Source organism: Lonchura striata, chromosome 3 (genome assembly GCF_046129695.1).
Source record: "Lonchura striata isolate bLonStr1 chromosome 3, bLonStr1.mat, whole genome shotgun sequence".
Lineage (NCBI taxonomy): Eukaryota > Metazoa > Chordata > Aves > Passeriformes > Estrildidae > Lonchura > Lonchura striata.
The window spans coordinates 113,142,030-113,163,148 of NC_134605.1; the positions used below are offsets into that span (position 1 = coordinate 113,142,030).

Consider the following 21,119-nt stretch of genomic DNA (forward strand, 5'->3'; position numbering starts at 1 on the left):
TGCCCCTCTGGATGCTCTCCCATACCTTCACACCCTCCCTGTGCCCCTCTGGATGCTCTCCCACAGCCTCAGACCCTCCCTGTGCCCCTCTGGATGCTCTCCCACAGCCTCAGACCCTCCCTGTGCCCCTCTGGATGTTCTCCCACAGCTCCAGACCCTCCTGTGCCCCTCTGGATGTTCTCCCACAGCCTCAGACCCTCCCAGTGCCCCCCAGCTCCTGCCAGGCTCCAGCCAGGACACTTCTCTGTGTGCTGAGCAAGGCCAGCTGTGCTGTGCCCGCTCTGGGGACACCCTGGGGCACAGGGACACAACCAGGGCTGGCTGCCACCCTTGGGGACAGCCCTCTGGACAGCCAGGACACGGCTGCCTGCCCGGGACAGCCGCTCCCAGCATACCAATGAGCTGCCAGGCATCTCCAGGGACAGATCCCAAGAGCATCTTGGCCATGCCCAGCCTCCTCCAGCTGCTTAGTCCTTTTTAAGTTCTTCCTTACAAACATTACTAAAGTTTTCCCCTCCACCTCTTCACTTGTGAAGCTCCAAACCCAGCAGTGTTTGAGCCTGGAGCTGGTTCCATCATTCCCTCACCTCATCCTCACTGGAAATCAGTGTCACCTTCTGTATTTTGGATCTCCACACACTAGTGTAGCAACTCACATCACTCTGTAAGTCCTTCTTCTATCATCAACAATGATTCCCACCAGCCTGAACTCTGGATTTCTGCCTTTTTTTCAGGGAGAGAAGGTTGAAGGAAAAGGAGAAGAAGGAATTTCATACACCCCAGAGCTTCTTTCCCAAAGCAGCCAGGCATTTGTAAAGGCTCTGGCTCTGAAACAGCTCCTGGCTCACAGACACGGCTGCAGGGAGGAGCCAACCAGCCCAGACATCTCCCTGGGGATTGGGTCAGAACTCCTCAGGGGAAGAGCAAAACCAGCAGCAACAAGCCCTGCAGCACACAGGAGCCTCCTGCCCGTGCCAGCACGGCTCCAGGGAGCCACAGGCACCCCAAGAGTTGGGGACAGGCCTGGTGGCTGTGGTGCCATCACTACAGGATTTACAGACACAAATGGCTCGTATGGCTCCAACCCAACATCAATCCTGCACCCAGGACACCTCTGGGAGATCCAATTATGTGTCCAAAGAGGGAAAAAAATACAGATTTATAGCCCAGATTCTCCTAATGGTCTTCCTGTCGTGGAAAAAACAATTCTGCCTTGAGGTAATCTGGTTACGTGAGGCAGCAGCAGAGATTCCACTGCCATGGAATCCTGGAGCACCCTGAGCTGGGAGGGACCCACTGGGGTCATCAAATCCAGCTCCTGGCCCTGCAGAGGACACACGCCAAGAATCCACCACGTGCCTGGTGGGATTCACACCATCACCACTGTCTGGGCCCAGCGGTGTTGGGGTGGGACACCCAGGACACAGCACGGGTGGCACCTGTGCTGGGGACACCAAACAAGAGTGGATTTGCACATCCCAATTTGTTGGGGTGTGACACCAGGAGGGATGGGGCAGCACTGGTGGCACCTGTGCTGGGGACACCAAGCAAGGGTGGATTTGCACATCCCATCTCGTTGGGGTGTGACACCAGGAGGGATGGGGCAGCACTGGTGGCACCTGTGCTGAGGACACCAAGCAAGGGTGGATTTGCACATCCCAATTTGTTGGGGTGTGACACCAGGAGGGATGGGGCAGCACGGGTGGCACCTGTGCTGGGGACAGCAAGGGTGGATTTGCACATCCCATCTCACTGGGGTGTGACACCAGGAGGGATGGGGCAGCACGGGTGGCACCTGTGCTGGGGACAGCAAGCAAGGGTGGATTTGCACATCCCAATTTGTTGGGGTGTGACACCAGGAGGGATGGGCAGCACGGGTGGCACCTGTGCTGGGGACACCAAACAAGGGTGGATTTGCACATCCCATCTCACTGGGGTGTGACACCAGGAGGGCTGGGGCAGCACGGGTGCCACCTGTGCTGGGAACACCAAGCAAGGGTGGATTTGCACATCCCAATTTGTTGGGATGTGACACCAGGAGGGCTGGGGCAGCACGGGTGGCACCTGTGCTGGGGACAGCAAGCAAGGGTGGATTTGCACATCCCATCTTGCTCCCAGGTGGGATCAGGGCGCTCAACAGAGCAGCTCCAGCAAGTCCACAAAGCTGCTCCCTACAAATCTCCTCAAATACAAAGAGGGCACAAAGCTGAGAACCTCCTCCCCTCGGGCTCAACCAATGAAAACTCAACCAATGGAAGTGAGCAGAGCCGTGCCAGGCCAAACAGGGCACGTTTGCCCTATGCCCACCCTTGGCCAGTGAGTGAGGAGTCGCCTCGCCCTTTCATGGTACTGATTAACTCGAGCCCTGTTTGCCTTTCCCAAGGCCACTTGTGGTGTGCTGGCAGTGCAGAGCTGCACCCACCACATGAGCCCGTGGGTTTGGCTCCCAGCAGGAAGCTGCAGGGAGGACGTGGATGCCCTGTGGAAGCTGCAGTCCCTCCTCCTGCCTGGGTTTCACTGTGCAGGGTTCAGACATGCAGCAATGGAAGATGCTCCAAAACACAGCATAAAATCACAGAAAATCGCTGAGGCTGGAAAAGGTCTCTCTGAACATCCAGTCCCAACCATCCTTGGCACTGCCAAGGTCACCACTGTCCCATGTCCCCTGGTGCCACATCCACAGGGCTTTGAAATCCCTCCAGGGATGGAGACTTCACACTGCCCTGGGCAGCTGTGCCAGGGCAGGACAGCCCTTTCCAGGGGGGAATTGTTCCCAGTTCCCTGCCAGGGCAGGACAGCCCTTTCCAGGTGGGAATTGTTCCCTGCCAGGGCAGGACAGCCCTTTCCAGGTGGGAATTGTTCCCTGCCAGGGCAGGACAGCCCTTTCCAGGTGGGAATTGCTCCCAACATCCACCCTGAGCCTGCCCTGCCCAGCCTGAGCCCATTTCCCCTTGTCCTGTCCCTGTTCCCTGGGAACAGATCCCAAATTCCCCCTGGCTGTCCCCTCCTGGCAGGAGCTGTGAGAGCCACAAGGTCCCCCTGAGCCTCCTTTGCTCCAGGCTGAGCCCCTTCCCAGCTCCCCCAGGAACTCTCCATTCCCTTCCCAGCTCCCCCAGGAACTCTCCAGCCCCTTCCCAGCTCCTCAGGAACTCTCCATTCCCTTCCCAGCTCCCTCAGGAACTCTCCATTCCCTTCCCAGCTCCCTCAGGAACTCTCCAGCCCCTTCCCAGCTCCCTCAGGAACTCTCCATTCCCTTCCCAGCTCCCTCAGGAACTCTCCATTCCCTTCCCAGCTCCTCAGGAACTCTCCAGCCCCTTCCCAGCTCCCTCAGGAACTCTCCAGCCCCTTCCCAGCTCCCTCAGGAACTCTCCATTCCCTTCCCAGCTCCTCAGGAACTCTCCAGCCCCTTCCCAGCTCCCCCAGCCCCTCCTGGGGCTCCGTTCCCTTCCCTGGACACGCTCCAGCCCCTCCAGGGCTCTCCTGGCAGGAGCCCAGGAGTGAACACCTGCAGGGCCCCAGCAAGGCCAGAGCCCCATTCCACAATGAGGAACTGCTACACTCAGCAGAAGCCTCCCTCCTGCTCCCCCAGCCCCACAGCATGTGCCAATTCCTTGGGAAAACCACATTCCTGCCCTGCCAACACACTCTGACATTCACAGCCTTGCTTCTCAGACACCAGCTGGGGGATTCACAGAATCCCAGATTGCTTTGGATTGAAAGGACCTTAAAGCTCACCCAGTCTCACCCCTGCCACGGCAGGGACACCTCCCACTGTCCCAGGGTGCTCCAAGCCCTGTCCAGCCTGGCCTTGGACATTTCCAGGGATCCAGGGGCAGCCACAGCTGCTCTGGGCACCCTGTCAGGGTAGAATTCGGTGCAGTGCCTCCCTCCAGCACAGCAGCCCCAGGTGGGACACTCGGCAGCTGTGGCTCTGTCCTGGCACTGGAATCAGCCCTGAGCCCATCCCACTGTTGTGCTGGCCCCAGGTGGGACACTCTGCAGTTCTGGCTCTGTCCTGGCACTGGAATCAGTCCTGAGCCCATCACTCAGGAGGTTGTGGTTCTGTCCTGGCACTGGAATCAGCCCTGACCCCATCACTCAGCACTGGAATCAGTCCTGAGCCCATCACTCAGCAGGTTGTGGCTCTCTCCTGGCACTGGAATCAGTCCTGAGCCCATCACTCAGCAGGTTGTGGTTCTGTCCTGGTACTGGAATCAGTCCTGACCCCATCCCACTGTTGTGCTGGCCCCAGGTGGGACACTCAGCAGTTCTGGCTCTGTCCTGGCACTGGAATCAGCCCTGAGCCCATCACTCAGCACTGGAATCAGTCCTGGGCCCATCACTCAGCAAGTTGTGGTTCTGTCCTGGCACTGGAATCAGTCCTGACCCCATCACTCAGCACTGGAATCAGTCCTGACCCCATCACTCAGCACTTGAATCAGTCCTGACCCCATCACTCAGCACTGGAATCAGTCCTGGGCCCATCACTCAGCAAGTTGTGGTTCTGTCCTGGCACTGGAATCAGCCCTGAGCCCATCCCACGGTTGTGCTGGCCCCAGGTGGGACACTCTGCAGCTGTGGCTCTGTCCTGGCACTGGAATCAGCCCTGAGCCCATCACTCAGCAGGTTGTGGCTCTCTCCTGGCACTGGAATCAGCCCTGACCCCATCCCACTGTTGTGCTGGCCCCAGGTGGGACACTCAGCAGTTCTGGCTCTCTCCTGGCACTGGAATCAGCCCTGAGCCCATCCCACTGTTGTGCTGGCCCCAGGAGAAGCCATTTCCCCACGGATACATCAACACTTGGTGCTGCTGGCAGGCTGTGGCAGCAGCTCCCTCCGTCTGGGAGCATCAAATATCCGTGAATTTGGGTCAGCAGCGCTTCTGCTGCAGTGTGAGGTGATCAGGGCTGCACAGATGGTGAGCTCAGGAGGCTTCAGGGATGCAGGTGGGAGAGGATCAGTCACCAGTGAACCTCTGGAGTGGTGGTGGGATCAGAGAAGTGATTCAGGGGAGGGAGGAGAAAAGGCAGAGCCAAAAATGCAGGAACAGGAAACCTGTTACAACAACGCTGGGACAGCCAGAATTCCCTATGTTGCCAGAGCTGGTTTGGGCTTCAAAAACCAGAGGGGACATATTTGGGGGGGGGGATCAGACCAGCTCTGTGTGCCCAAGGAGAGCAGGAGGGACCAGGAGAGCAAGGCAGTGACAGCAGAGAAGGCAGCAGTCTCTCACCACCCCCAGACTTCCACACCCCTGTGCCCTCCCCAAGGGCATATCCCAAAATCTGCTTCCTGCGGGCTCAGCGAGCTGCTCTGGCACCCCCAGGCTGGGATGCTCCTCACAGAGGCCATGAGCCTCCAGGGGGATCAAACACGGGCACAGAACCAGGGGCAGAATCCAGTTCTCAGCCCCTCCGGAGAACTGGATTTGATCCCAACCCACCAACCACGAGAGCAGGACAGGGGGAATGGCCTTAAGCTGAAGGAGGGAAGAATTATTCCCTTTAAGGGTGGGCAGAGCAGCTGGGGCTGCCCCTGGAGCCCTGGCAGTGCCTAAGGCCAGGCTTGGAGCACCCTGGCATAGTGGAAGGTGTCCCTGCCCCTAGCAGGGGGTTGGAATTAAATGATTTTTAAGTTATTTCCCAACCAAACCAATCTGGGATAATGCATAAGTCAGTGGAAGAAAAGAGAATTTCTTTTCTAGGAAAGGAAACCAAGTTGAACTTTTCTATTCAACAAGCCACAAGCCCAGACACACCAGGAGATGATTCCAGGTAAAGCAAGGCACTGCAGGGAAGAAGGGGCAATGCTACCCCCATGTTTCAACGTTTTTCAAAGGTTTTAACCTTTTTTTCCAAAGCACATTTCTGCCTCTCTCTCATCCTGCCTATCCACATAGAAGAAATTCACAATTAACAGGAAAAAACCCTCACCAGACACGCAGCTTTGTGCAAGATGTGAGGCAGAGAGCCTCAGGTCACTGACACAACCCCTTGTAACTCCACGGGAAGCGACACTTCAATTTCCACAAAGCACTCCCAGTTCTCTTCCAAACCCTCTGGACAGCCAAAGACTTGCTGTTCATTAGCAATGAGCAACTTTCCTCAACTCCCTGCAGCCAAGACTCAGCAGTAAACATTGCAGCAAACTTTCAGTGCAATTAAAGAAGCCCAAGATGGGCTGACAAGTGTTTAAGTGATGGCTCTGCACACCTTGCAACGCTCAAGGCACGAGCTGGGACCCAGCTCTGCTTTGCATGCCAAGCAGAGAGTGTTGGAAAAGCCACTTTTGGAACAGCCAGAGGCACCAGCACTTGTCAGCACCACTTCAGCTGCTCCTTCCTCTCCACATCACGCTCATCATGGCACCTCTGTGCCCACACTGACAGCTGGGACTGCCAATGCAGCTTCCTCAAGGATGTGCTCACATCCACGAGAAAGGCACCTGCTTTCAGCAGATGTCCCCAGGCAGCAGCTGGGAACAGCAACCTCCTGCTCCAGGCAGAAGGATGTGTGCAGCAGGAGGTGGGCACAGAGCAGGGGTTGTGTCCTTCAGCTGCACTGCAAGGAAGAGCCCAGAGGGCTCCTGCTGTGGGACAGGAACCCAGGAAGATGGACGTGCCCTGGCCGTGTGTGCTGACAGCCCTGGAAGCCCCCAGCCCTGGGCTGAACCCCCAGTGTGGCACCAGGACAGGGGGGATTCTGCCCCTGTGCCCAGGTGAGCTCACCTGCAGAGCTGCCCCAGCCCTGGGGATTCCAGCAGCACAAGGACCTGGAGCTGCTGCAGAGAGCCCAGAGGAGCCCCCAGAGCTGCTGCAGGGCTGGAGCCAGGCTGGGAGAGCTGGGGGGGCTCACCTGGAGAGGAGAAGGATCCAGGCAGAGCTGGGGGGGCTCACCTGGAGAGGAGAAGGATCCAGGGAGAGCTGGGGGGGCTCACCTGGAGAGGAGAAGGATCCAGGGAGAGCTGGGGGGGCTCACCTGGAGAGGAGAAGGATCCAGGGAGAGCTGGGGGGGCTCACCTGGAGAGGAGAAGGATCCAGGGAGAGCTGGGGGGGCTCCCCTGGAGAGGAGAAGGATCCAGGCAGAGCTCAGAGCCCCTGGCAGGGCCTGGAGGGGCTCCAGGAGAGCTGCAGAGGGACTGGGGACAAGGATGGAGGGACAGGAGCCAGGGAATGGCTCCCAGTGCCAGAGGGCAGGGCTGGCTGGGAGATTGGGAATTGGGAATTGTTCCTGGCAGGGTGGGCAGCCCTGGCACAGGGTGCCCAGAGAAGCTGTGGCTGTTCCACCCCTGGAAGTGTCCAGGGGAGGTGTGGCAGCCAATACAGCCACAAGCTGCCTGTGCCTGGGTGAGTCATTGTCTCATACAAAAACCCACAAAGGTTTGAAGTTCCTCCTGGAAACCCTGCAGGACCCACTGGGGACTGAAGGTGCAGTAGGTCCTGACCACAAAGAGCTTCATCACCAGCACTCTGTGGCTAAAACAAGCGAGTTTGGGAATCCCCCAAAACGTGGCTCAGCACCTTTGACACCCTGAAGAACACAGGCCACTGCTCAGAAACCAGCAGCAGCTCAGCAGCAGTTTCAGGGCTGCTCTGATTGAAGAGATGTAAACACAGCCAGAGCAAGTCCTGGGAGTGGCAGCAGCTCATCACTCACCAAAACCCTGCAGCACGTCAGAAGTGTCTCTGGAAAGCAGCACAAATCCCTTCCCCTCATCTCATCCCTTAGCACAGGGGGAAAGCTCAGCCAAGGCTCGGGAGCTGAGTCGCTCCCAGCTAATCCATGAGCACTGCTGCTGCCTCCTCCAGCCACGGCACTTTGCAGACAGTGCTTCAGGGCCCTGAATTTAATCACAGAAAAGGAGAAGGAAGAGGAAAACCACCTCCAACTTGGAAATTACAGTCTAGGAGGTGCTCAGCAGGTGCTAGGCAGCACCTCGGGGAACCTGGCTGTCTCAGAGTAATTAAAAGAGCCCTTGGGGAAGGAGTTAAGTGATTCCAGAGCTGGGCTCAAAGGCTTCCCGTCCTTCTCACCCTCCTGCTAAGGAGAAGTGGAGCTGGCAGGCTGTGGGGGTGGCCTTTGCAGACCACCAGAGCTGCAAGGGATGTGCTAAGCTGGGCAGTGCTTCAGGGCCCTGAATTTAATCACAGAAAAGGAGAAGGAAGAGGAAAACCACCTCTAACTTGGAAATTACAGTCTAGGAGGTGCTCAGCAGGTGCCAGGCAGCACCTCGGAGAGATGCATGTGTTTAAAGGCAGGCACAAAAACCCGGCTGTCTCAGAGTAATTAAAAGAGCCCTTGGGGAAGGAGTTAAGTGATTCCGGAGCTGGGCTCAAAGGCTTCCCGTCCTTCTCACCCTCCTGCTAAGGAGAAGTGGAGCTGGCAGGCTGTGGGGGTGGCCTTGAGCCCCACAGCCACAGCCCAGCACCAAAACACTTCCCTTCCTGCTTCCCTTGCTCCCAGTGCTGCTGCTCCATCGGTCTGAGCTGCCGTCGGTGCTTCTGAACAGCCTGCAGAGATCTCTTCAGGGCTCCTGTCTGCAGAGCAGCCTGGAGAATCCTGCCAGGAACAGCTTCCAGCCATCTGCTCCCCACGGCACAGCATCTGCAGCCCCGCGGCACGCCGAGCCTGGAGGAATTTGGGTTGAGGGGCAGAGCACCCCCTTCTTCAGGGCACAGGTGGGACCAGCAGCTGGGTTCCCACCTGCAAGAAGGGTGCAGGAAAGGGAAGAGAGCATCCAGAAGGAAAACGCTTTCCACAATAAATTGCAACTCCTGAAGCCTGACCCTTGGGTGCATTCAGTGCCCCAGGTCTCCCAGCTCTCCTCTGAACATCCTTTCCATCTAACACTGGAAATGAGGAATGGAGTTGTTTTCCTGTAAGAAAACCCTTTAAGAACTCGAATAATCAAATGTGGGAAGGATTTCCACAGATGGGGCCTGCCAATCCCATGGATCAGAGGCCCATTTGCTGCTCCCCCACCCGGGATTCCCACCATCCAAATGGATGTAGCATCCACACTTCCCTCCTTAGAGTGTCAGCTGTAATAAACAGCATTTCAAAGGGCACCTTTAGGTCCCTTAAGGCCACCACCAGCTCCAGCTCAGACACTGAATGGAAGGGTTTGAGGGTTTTTGGATCAGCAGCTTTGCTATAAAATGTCCTTCCCAAGCTTCATTTGAGCTTCCTCTTGCTGAACCCACGCTGGTTCCAGAAGCTTCTGGGGCGAACCACCAGCGTGGTCCACCTTTGGACTCAAACATGACATGTGTCATCACCTTCCCTCCACTCCTCCAGGTGCCTCAGGTAAGGAGTGGCATTCCCACCTCCTCCTCTGCTGGAATTTGCCCCCAGACCAAGATCCCTGAGGATAAGATCCCAGGAATGCCACGTGGCATCATGACAAAGCCTTGTGGGGAGGAAACCAGGGGAGCAGACACCCACGTGCAGCCAGAGCCTCTTGCACAATGCTTGTCACCCCAGCACCTCCCCTGCTCCCAGGGGACCTGGATCCAAGAGCCACACAGGGATCCCGGCCCCAGGAATCGTCACAGGGGCTCCATCACACCAGAGACACCTGCAGAGGAGAGGATCCCTTGGGGAAGAGCTGGGCAACACGGAATCACAAGCAGCTCAGACAAGGCTGGGAGAGAAGAGGCTACAGAGAAGGCAGGGAGTGTGCCTGGAATACGGAAAGGCAGGGTACAAACCACCAGAGCTGGCTGAAACTGCCAGGGACACGGGAAGCTGCAGAGCTGTGCCCTCAGAATCATCAAATCCCAGAATGGTTTGGTTGGGAAGAGACCTCAGCACCCGCCCAGTGCCACCCCTGCCATGGCAGGGACAGCTCCCACTGTCCCAGGGTATCCCAGTGTCCAACCTGGCCTTGGGCACTGCCAGGGATCCAGGGTGGGCACCCTGTGCCAGGGCCTGCCCACCCTGCCAGGGAACAATTCCCAATTCCCAATCTCCCACCCAGCCCTGCCCTCTGGCACTGGGAGCCATTCCCTGGCTCCTGCCAGGGAACAATTCCCAATTCCCAATCTCCCACCCAGCCCTGCCCTCTGGCACTGGGAGCCATTCCCTGGGTCCTGTCAGGGAACAATTCCCAATTCCCAATCTCCCAGCCAGCCCTGCCCTCTGGCACTGGGAGCCATTCCCTGGGTCCTGCCAGGGAACAATTCCCAATTCCCAATGTCCCACCCAGCCCTGCCCTTTGGCAGTGGGAGCCATTCCCTGGCTCCTGCCAGGGAACAATTCCCAATTCCCAATCTCCCACCCAGCCCTGCCCTCTGGCACTGGGAGCCATTCCCTGGCTCCTGCCAGGGCACAATTCCCAATTCCCAATCTCCCAGCCAGCCCTGCCCTCTGGCACTGGGAGCCATTCCCTGGCTCCTGCCCCTCCTGACCCATGTCCAAAGTCCCTCTCCAGCAGAGGAAGCAGAGCACACACCTCTGAGACACTCCCCAGGGCTTTTTTCCCCCCTCTCCCATACATTCACAGAAGGAGGCTGCCCAGAAGCTGGCCACAAGGCCATCAGCAGCCAGCTGTTAAGAACTTGACCTCTGGCATCCAACAGCAAGCTCCCACTCAGAAATAGCAGGGCCCTTTCTTGGCAGGGGACACCCCACACCTGACAGCGACAGAGCGCTGGGGTCTGGCAGAGCACACCCAACACCCAACCCGAGCAGGGTGCCTGGGCTGCTTTTCCTTGGCAGGTGGACACACAAATCCTGCCCCACGGCCTCAAAACGAGCTCTGGAGTTTGGATATCGAGACCTCCAGCTGTCACCTGGGCCAGGCTGGCAAGTCACAAGAGCTGGAGCAGGCACAGCTGGTGTTTGTGCGGCCTCGGGGAAGCCTCAGGAGCTGCGGGGCAGGGCTGGGACACATCAACTGCAGAGCAAGGCTTTGGTCTCCCCAGTCCCCCTTTAGCTGGGCCTGTCTCCAGAGGGACATTTCGTCCACCCGAAGAATTCCCTGCTGCAGGAGCGTGACAGGCACAGAATCCCAGGAGCCCCGAGCTTGGAAAAGATCTCCCAGACCCTTGAGTTCAGCCTGTGACCAATTCTCACCTTGTCCCCAGCCCAGAGCTCTGAGTGCCACATCCAGGAATTCCCTGGACACCTCCAGGGATGGGCACTCTGACCCTCCCTGGGCAGTGCCAAGGCCTGAGCTCCCTTTCCAGGCAGAAATTCCTGCTGCTGCCCACCCTGAGCCTGCCCTGGCCCAGCCTGAGCCCATTTCCCCTTGTCCTGTCCCTGTTCCCTGGGAACAGATCCCAAATCCCCCCTGGCTGTCCCCTCCTGGCAGGAGCTGTGAGAGCCACAAGGTCCCCCTGAGCCTCCTTTGCTCCAGGCTGAGCCCCTTCCCAGCTCCTCAGGAACTCTCCAGCCCCTTCCCAGCTCCTCAGGAACTCTCCATTCCCTTCCCAGCTCCTCAGGAACTCTCCAGCCCCTTCCCAGCTCCTCAGGAACTCTCCATTCCCTTCCCAGCTCCCTCAGGAACTCTCCAGCCCCTTCCCAGCTCCTCAGGAACTCTCCATTCCCTTCCCAGCTCCCTCAGGGATTCTCCAGCCCCTTCCCAGCTCCCTCAGGAACTCTCCAGCCCCTTCCCAGCTCCCTCAGGAACTCTCCAGCCCCTTCCCAGCTCCCTCAGGAACTCTCCAGCCCCTTCCCAGCTCCCCCAGGAACTCTCCATTCCCTTCCCAGCTCCTCAGGAACTCTCCAGCCCCTTCCCAGCTCCTCAGGAACTCTCCATTCCCTTCCCAGCTCCTCAGGAACTCTCTAGCCCCTTCCCAGCTCCCTCAGGAACTCTCCAGCCCCTTCCCAGCTCCTCAGGAACTCTCCAGCCCCTTCCCAGCTCCCCCAGCCCCTCCTGGGGCTCCGTTCCCTTCCCTGGACACGCTCCAGCCCCTCCGGGTCTCTCCTGCCAGGAGGGGCCCAGAGCTGCCCCAGCCCTGGAGGTGCCCCAGGCCCTGCCCTGGCCCTGCTGCCCCCAGAGCTGGCACAGCCCAGGGGCCTCCTGCCCACCTGGGCACACCTGGGCTCGTATCCACCTGCTGGCACCAGCACCCCCAGGAAATCTTCTCCAGCACCATTAAACCATGGCACCCTCTCTGCCAGCGCTGCACCTTGCACTGCACGGCCTCCTCGGGCTCAGGAGCTGCTCAGTGTCCCTTCAAGAGCTGCCAGAGGACCCTTCCCCCCGTGCCCCTGCCAGCCTGGGACAGCAGCAGCACACTCCTGCCTCGCCCCCAGCCAGCAGGAACGTGCCCACTGCAAACTGGAACCATCGGGATCCTGACTCCGTGGCTGGAGTGACCCAGCCAGGGCTGCAGAAGGCCACAGATCATCCTGCATGAAGCTGCTCCTGCTCTGCCAGCTCCAGGGACACCAGCTCCATCCCTGGGACACGTTGCCTCCTCCACATCCCCCCAAACCCACTGGCTCCTCTCCAAATCAACGGTGTGTGGCCAGAGAGCTTCTGCCAGGCACAGCTCAAAGGCTGAGGCACAATCAGGGACCAGCACAGGCTGCCCAGGGAAGCTGTGGCTGCCCCTGGGTCCCTGGAAGTGTTCCAGACCAGGGCCTGGAGCAACCTGGGACACTGGAAGGTGTCCCTGCCCGCGGCAGGGGTGGCACTGGATGGGTTTAAGGTCCCTCCCAGCCCCATCTGTGAGGGTGAGCAGGTAACCCAGCTTTGGGAGCTGCAGAGGGCAGAGCACGCCAAGCCTCAGTGCTGACATCAAGGCTGGAATACGTGACCCAGTACGGAGGTTTGTGCTGGATCAGCCACTTCCCCAAGGCTAAAATAGCCAGGAACAAACTCCCCGAGGAAACGAGGCACAGAGGAAGCAAGGAAGGCAGCAGGGCAGAGACACAAGAGGGGCACAGACGGTGCCCTTGGAGCACTAAGTGAACCCACCCGCTCCTGTCAAAGTCTCCAGCGACTCAGTAAAGCCCCAGGCTCGGGGGCAAAGCTCCTGCTGTCCTCAGGACACAGCCCCATGAGAGCCCTGCTTCCACACTCCAGCCCTGTGCCCCTGAGCCAGGCCAGGAGCACCCCACCAGTGCCTAGCTGGGGACAGGGAGTGGCTGGTGCTTTCTGTGCTGTGTGGGACATCCCTCCTCAGCCCGGGCACCTTTCAGGGTTCTGCTCCCAGATCCAACTGCAGCAGCACTGCTGCCAGAGGTGGCTGCAGGAAATAACCTGGCAGCAGCTCCGGTCCCTGCCACACGACCCAGAAGGGTGCTGAAGTTGGAGACCCCCTCGTCCCTGCACAGCTGCTGAGAGGGAATCCCACCAGCAATCCCAAAAATCCCTCCAGCAGGACAGGAAACAAGCTCAACACCCAACAGTCCATCCCTCTTGGAGCAAAAGGATTGTCTTTGTAGGAGGCAAGGCAGTCCCTTTGGGAGGCCTGGTGAGTGTTTTGATCACCTTTCTGCAGCACCCACACTAACCCAGGGCAGTTCCCTGCCTTTCTAAACATGCATTTTCCTGCTGAACCCCCACACAGCCAACCTTCCACAGGGAACCTCCTGCACCCTGCACTCCCCCAAGTCCTTTTCTCTCCACCTGTGAGCAAGCCTTGGCCACCCCAGCCCCCACGGATGGGTCCAGGAGGAGCTGTGCTCCCTGAGGGCCTCAGACTTGTCCTGATTGTCCCACCTCACGAGCCACCCTGGAAGGATGGCTGGAATGTGGGCCCACATGATGGGTCCCAGAACCAGACCAAAGCAAAGAAGGTGAGGTGAAGCCTTTCTGCTTCACAGCTGGCACGGGAGGAGTAAGAAATGTGGAAAACCCCCTCCTCTCCACACCAACACAGGATCCAGTGCTCACTGATGTTAAGGATGTCACCTAATTTGGCCCAAAATCAGGCCCCAGGGATTTAAATGCCACGGCAGAGCCTGCTGGCACTCCCAGTGCTCCCTTCAAGGTTCCCAGCACTTTGAACAAGGCACAGCTTGGCACTGGAGGAGATGGGAACAAGGTGGGTTCCACGGGTGTGCCTGCACGGAGCAGCCACGGGGCAGGAGCATGGCAATCCTGAGCTCCACGGGGGCAGCTCCTGGGCTGGCCCTGCTCCCAGAAACCCAGAGCCCCCTCTGCGGTGCCTTCCTGGGGGACAGGGCGGCACTGGCTCCCCGGAGCCCGGCCCGGGAGGAGGAGAAGCTCCCGGTCACACCCTGATCGTTCCAGCAAGGGGGAGGTCCCATGTCACACACCTCCACCACCTTTACAGGTCCTCGCTGCACCCACAGCCCCCCAAATCCAGCTCCCACTCACACCCTGTGCCACCTTCACCACCTTTACAGGTCCTCGCTGCACCCATAGCCCCCCCTCACACCCTGTGCCACCTTCACCACCTTTACAGGTCCTCGCTGCACCCACAGCCCCCCAAATCCCGCTCTCACTCACACCCTGTGCCACCTTCACCACCTTTACAGGTCCTCGCTGCACCCACAGCCCCCCAAATCCCGCTCTCACTCACACCCTGTGCCATCTTTACAACCTTTATGGGTCCTCGCTGCACACACAGCCCCCCAAATCCAGCTCCCACTCACACCCTGTGCCATCTTTACAACCTTTATGGGTCCTCGCTGCACCCACAGCCCCCCAAATCCCGCTCTCACTCACAGCCTGTGCCATCTTTACAACCTTTACGGGTCCTCGCTGCACCCACAGCCCCCCAAATCCAGCTCCCACTCACTGCAATTCCTCTGCACACAACCCCGGGTCTCACTGCAGCCCCCCAAATCCCCAGATCTCTCTGCAGCCCCCAAATCCTGGCTCTCTCTGCAGCCCCCAAAACCCCAGATCTCAGTGCAGACCCTCCCAACACTCGGACAGCTCCCCCTCACTACCTTTAAATCTCAGCTTTCACTGCAACCCCCCAAATCCCGGCTCTCACTCACACCCTGTGCCACCTTCACCACCTTTAGTGATCCTCGTTGCACCCACAGCCCCCCAAATCCCCAGATCTCACCACAGCCCCCCAAATCCCAGCTGTCACTCACTGCAATTCCTCTGCCACACAACCCCAGATCTCACTGCAGCCCAAATCCCCAGATCCCACTGTAGCCCCCAAATCCCGGCACTCACTGAAGACCCTCCCAACACTTGGACAGTTCCCCCTCACTCCCTTTAAATCTCAGATCCCACCGCAGCCCCCAAATCCCCAGATCTCACTGCAGCCCCCTAAACCCTCAGATCTCACCGCAGCCCCCAAATCCCCAGATCTCACCGCAGCCCCCAAATCCCAGATCTCACTGCAGCCCCCAAATCCCCAGATCTGACTGCGGCCCCCAAATCCCCAGATCTCTCTGCAGCCCCCTAAACCCTCAGATCTCACCGCAGCCCCCAAATCCCCAGATCTCACTACACTCCCCAAATCCCCAGATCTCACTACACTCCCCAAATCCCCAGATCTCACGGCAGCCCCCAAATCCCCAGATCTGACTGCAGCCCCAAATCCCCAGATCTGACTGCAGCCCCCCAAACCCTCAGATCTCACTGCAGCCCCCAAATCCCAGATCTCACTGCAGCCCCCAAATCCCCAGATCTCACTGCAGCCCCCAAATCCCCAGATCTCACTGCAGCCCCCAAATCCCAGATCTCACTGCAGCCCCCAAATCCCCAGATCTCTCTGCAGCCCCCAAATCCCCAGATCTCACCGCAGCCCCCCAAATCCCCAGATCTCACTGCAGCCCCCCAAATCCCCAGATCTCACTGCAGCCCCCCAAATCCCCAGATCTCACTGCAGCCCCCACACCCCGGCTCTCTGCAGCCCCCAAATCCCCAGATCTGACCGCAGCCCCCAAATCCCCAGATCTCTCTGCAGCCCCCAAATCCCCAGATCTGACCGCAGCCCCCAAATCCCCAGATCTCTCTGCAGCCCCCAAATCCCCAGATCTCACTGCAGCCCCCCAAACCCTCAGATCTCTCTGCAGCCCCCAAATCCCCAGATCTCACCGCAGCCCCCACACCCCGGCTCTCTGCAGCCCCTCAGCGCCCCGCCGGAGCCTGCCCTGCCCCGGGCCCGGCCGCCCCTCACGGCCCGGCCCGCGCCGCTACCTTGTACTTGCTGAAGCCGGCCAGCTGCTCGGGGCTCACGTACTCCATGGCGGCGCTGCCGCTGCCGCCGTTCCGGGGCTATCGCTGTGTTCCCGGTGTGTTCCCGGTGTGTTCCCGGTGTGTTCCCGGTGTTTTCCCGGCGCTGTTCCCGGGCCGCTCCCGGCGCCGCCGCATCGGCCCACCCGGCGTGGCCGTGACGTCACCGCGCCGGCCCCGCCCCCCGGCACGGCGCCGCCTGGCGGCCGGGAGGACCCCGCGCGGGAGGGGCGGAAAGAGCGGGGGAAGGTCCCGGGAAAAGCGGGAAAAGATGGCGGGAAAACGGGGAATGATGGCGGGAAAACGGGGAAAGATGGCGGGAAAACGGGGAATGATGGCGGGAAAACGGGGAATGATGGCGGGAAAACGGGGAATGATCGTGGGGAAAACGGGGAATGATCGCGGGAACAACGGGGAATGATCGCGGGAAAATGGGGAAAGATGGCGGGAGAAACGGGGAATGATGGCGGGAACAACGGGGAATGATCGCGGGGAAACGGGGAATGATCGCGGGAAAACGGGAGAAGATAGTGGGAAAAACGGGGAATGATCGCGGGAAAACGGGAGAAGATAGTGGGAAAAACGGGGAATGATCGCGGGAAAACGGGGAATGATGGCGGGAAAACGGGGAAAGATCGCGGGAAAAACGGGGAAAGGTCGCTGGAAAAACGGGAGAAGATAGTGGGAAAAATGGGGAATGATCACGGGAAAAACGGGGAAAGATTGCGGGGAAACGGGGAATGATCGCGGGAAAACGGGAATGATGGTGGGAAAAATGGGGAATGATGGCGGGGGAAACGGGGAATGATCGCGGGAACAACGGGGAATGATGGCGGGAAAACGGGGAATGATGGCGGGAAAAATGGGGAATGATCGCGGGGGAAACGGGGAATGATCGTGGGAAAAACGGGAGAAGATAGTGGGAAAAATGGGGAATGATCACGGGAAAAACGGGGAAAGATTGCGGGAAAACGGGGAATGATCGCGGGGGAAATGGGGAATGATCGCGGGAACAACAGGGAATGATCGCCGGGAAACGGGGAATGATCGCGGGAAAAACGGGAGAAGATAGTGGGAAAAACGGGGAATGATCACGGGAAAAACGGGGAATGATCGCGGGAAAACAAGGAATGATCACGGGAAAACGGGGAATGATCGCGGGAAAAACGGGAAAAGATCGCGGGAAAACGGGGAAAGATCGCGGGAAAACGGGGAAAGATCGCGGGAAAAACGGGAAAAGATCGCGGGAAAACGGGGAATGATCGCGGGAAAAACAGGGAAAGATCGCGGGAAAACGGGGAAAGATCGCGGGAAAAATGGGGAAAGATCCTGGGAAAAAGATCCGGGGAAAACGGGAAAAGATCGTGGGGAAAAATGGGGAAAGATCGCAGGGAAATATCCCAGGAAAAATGGGAAAAGATCCCGGGAAAAACGGGGAAAGATCGCGGGAAAAACGGGAAAAGATCGCAGGAAAAACGGGAAAAGATCATGGAAAAAACGGGGAAAGATCGCGGGAAAAACGTGGGAAGATCCCAGGAAAAATGGGAAAAGATCACGGGAACAACGGGAGAAGATCGCGGGGAAAAGCGGGGGAAAGATCCCAGGAAAAAGATCTGGGAAAAGCGGGGAAAAGATCCCGGGATAAAGCTGGAAAAGATCCCGGGAAAAAGCGGAAAAAGATCCCAGGAAAAAAGATCCAGGAGAAAGATCCTGGGGAAAAGTGGGAAAAGATCGCGGGGAAAATGGGGAAAAATATCCCAGGAAAAAAGATCGGGAATAGATCGCGGGGAAAGAGATCCAGGGAAAAATATCTTGGCAAAAAAGAGCCAGGAAAAGCGGGGGAAAAGTTCCCGGGAAAAAAAAAGATCCTGAAAAACTATCCTGAAAAAAGCTGGGGGGAAAGGATCCCGGAAAAAGCAGGGGAAAAGATCCCAGAAAAAATGGGGGAAGAGATCCCGGAAAAAGCAGGGAAAAAGATCCCCCAAAAGCAGGGAAAAAGATCCCAAAAAAAGCAGGGAAAAAGATCCTGAAAAAAGAATGGAAAAAAGATCCCAGAAAAAAAGCATGGAAAAAGATCCTGGAAAAAGCAGGGGAAAAAAATCCCAAAAAAAAGAATAGAAAAAGATCCCAGAAAAAGCTGGGAAAGAGATCCCGGGAAAAGTGGGGGAAAAAATATCCTGGAAAAAAACAGGGAAAAAAGATCCTGAAAAAAGTGGGGGGAAAGATCCCAGAAAAAATGGAGGAAAAGATCCCCAAAAAAGTGGGGGAAGAGATCCTGAAAAAGCGGGGGAAAGATCCCAAAAAAAGCAGGGGAAAAGATCCGCAAAAAAGCAGGGAAAAAGATCCCGGAAAAAGCAGGGAAAAAGATCCCGGAAAAAGCAGGGAATAAAGATCCAAAAAAACCCACATGTAAGAACTGCCCCGGGTCAGCGTGGAGGATTCCCCGTGTGAAAAATGTGTGTTAAACATGTGAAAAATGCGTGTTAAAGGTGTGAAAAATGCGTGTTAAAGGTGTGAAAAATGCGTGTTAAACGTGTGAAAAATGCATGTTAAACGTGTGGAAAAATGCATGTTAAACATGTGGAAAAATGCATGTTAAAGGTGTGAAAATGCATGTTAAACGTGTGAAAATTGCATGTTAAACGTGTGAAAAAATGCATGTTAAAGGTGTGAAAAATGCATATTTTATGATTGGCTTTTGGCAAATATTAAATTGAATACTATATGTATTTTGTTATATTGATTAGCGGTGCCGCATTAACATTTTAATAGCACGGTAAATGTGGTTTTGTGGTTAAAATGAAGCTTTAATAGTTAAAATAAAACTTTAATAGTGAAAATCGAAATTTTAATAGTGAAAATCGAAACTTTAATAGTTAAAATAGAAACTTTAATAGTGAAAATCGAAACTTTAATAGTGAAAATCGAAATTTTAATAGTTAAAATGAAGCTTTAATAGTTAAAATAGAAACTTTACTAGTGAAAATCGAAACCGTGTATGTGGGTTTGTTTTTTTTAAGGAATGAGACACTCACTGCAAGATAACACAGAGCCCCTAAATCCTAAATATTTCTATTTAAAGAATAAAAGAAGAGGAATTGATGCTTCTCTTACCAGAAATTATTTCTTCGGGCCTTGCTCAGACTCGAAGACACCGCGGGGATTAAAAGAAGCAGAAATATAGACAGAGGTTTTTGTTTTAAATGGAATTTATGCATAACCGTGAAATATGTATGAATATGCAAAATAATTATTCCTTTGCTCACAAAACATATTTTTCATGGCTTAAGTTCCTGAGAGCGTCCAGGCGTCCGTAATTCTTTGATTTGTATTGTCTTGTAATTGTCCTCACTCTAAATTTTTATTACTCTAAATTGTATTGCTATTTTTCTGACCATTTTGTCATTATGAAACTTTTAACATTTTAAAAACCGAGCGGTTGGCACTTTGAAACAAATGATTGGCTCACGGCAAATATTAAATTGAACGGTGTGCGTGTGAAAAATGCCAATCACTTGGGGGTGTTTTCTTTAAATCTTAAAAGTTTATTAGCAATAAAATGGTTATTAAAAATAGTAATAAAAATAGAGTAATAAAAATTTGGACAATGAGGATTAGGACAATTACAAGACAATAAAAAGCAAAGAATTACGGACATCCGGATATTTTTGGACACTGAGCTGCCAAAACCACGCCTTGAGAATAAAGGAATAACCCTTAAAAGCAACAGCCTGTTGCATATTCATATATTTCATGCATGATGCATAAATTATTTGCAAATTCAGAATTTTTATGGCTTTTGTCAACTTTGTACAGTACTACAAAATAGCTCTCCAACATAACACATGTGAAATTTTATTTATATTTTATATATATATAATATATATATTATATATATTATATTTATTATATATTATATATATAAAAAAATATATATTATATATATTATCTTTATTATATATATATATTATTTATTTATATACACACGTGAAAAATGTGTATTTTATGATTGGTTCTTCACAAATATTAAATTGAATGCTATATGTATTATGGAGGATTATTCTGTAATAGTGTATGAATCCTTTTGAAGCAGTGTATGTGGTTTTAGATTACAACATAATGTTATAATGGAAACTGTGAGATGTGGGATATTTTTTTAACAAGCTCAAGAAAGGGGTGAGATAATCAAGAAACTCTTTGCACAGAGATAACAGCAACGAGACACCTGTGGAAAACGCCATCACTTGGTTTTCGAATTTTTAAAAGCTTGGAGGTAGAGGAGCTCCTTTATCTCAGTTTCTTGCCCCCCTTGGTGTCTCCTGGTGTTGTTCTTTATTGCGAGAAGCTTCAGAAATTTGCATTTCCCTACGCCCTTTCTACCACGGCGGAGGTTTCTTAATTAAAAAGTTAAAATTTAACGCACGATTCTACAAGCTGAAATTTAATTGCTTAATTTACTGGGGAAGGATCTGGGACAGGTGAGGGGTCTGCACCCTCCTGACCCCCCAGCCCAAACCTGAGGACCCCCCCAGTCACTCCAGTAGCGGCACTGGGACCTTCCCAGAGCCCAGGAGGTGACACCATGGCCAGGGACACCTCCAACCTCTGGCTGCAGGAGCTGTCCCAGATCTCCTCCAGCCCAGGTGTCCCCAAAGCTGTCCCAGATCTCCTCCAGCCCAGGTGTCCCCAAAGCTGTCCCAGATCTCCTCCAGCCCAGCTGTCCCCAAAGCTGTCCCAGATCTCCTCCAGCCCAGCTGTCCCCAAAGCTGTCCCAGATCTCCTCCAGCCCAGGTGTCCCCAAAGCTGTCCCAGATCTCCTCCAGCCCAGGTGCTCGGGCTCTCAGCAGCTGGATTGGATTCTGGGGAAGCTCTTTGGGGTCAGTGACCAATGGATCCAGCTGTGGCTCTCAGCAGCTGGATTGGATTCTGGGGAAGTTGTTTGGGGTCAGTGGCCAATGGATCCAGCTGTGGCTCTCAGCAGCTGGATTGGATTCTGGGGA

General features: G+C 55.6%; 1 protein-coding gene across 1 annotated transcript in view; it reads right to left on the reverse strand.

Annotated features, from left to right (window-relative positions):
* SELENOI (selenoprotein I) overlaps positions 1–16,282 on the reverse strand; it is a 39,807-nt gene extending 23,525 nt beyond the window's left edge. The window contains exon 1 of the mRNA XM_077782492.1: positions 16,084–16,282. Within this exon, the coding sequence (XP_077638618.1) occupies positions 16,084–16,131 (48 nt within the window). The 5' untranslated portion in view covers positions 16,132–16,282. The remainder of the gene's footprint in view (positions 1–16,083) is intronic.
* Positions 16,283–21,119: the final 4,837 nt, after the last annotated feature.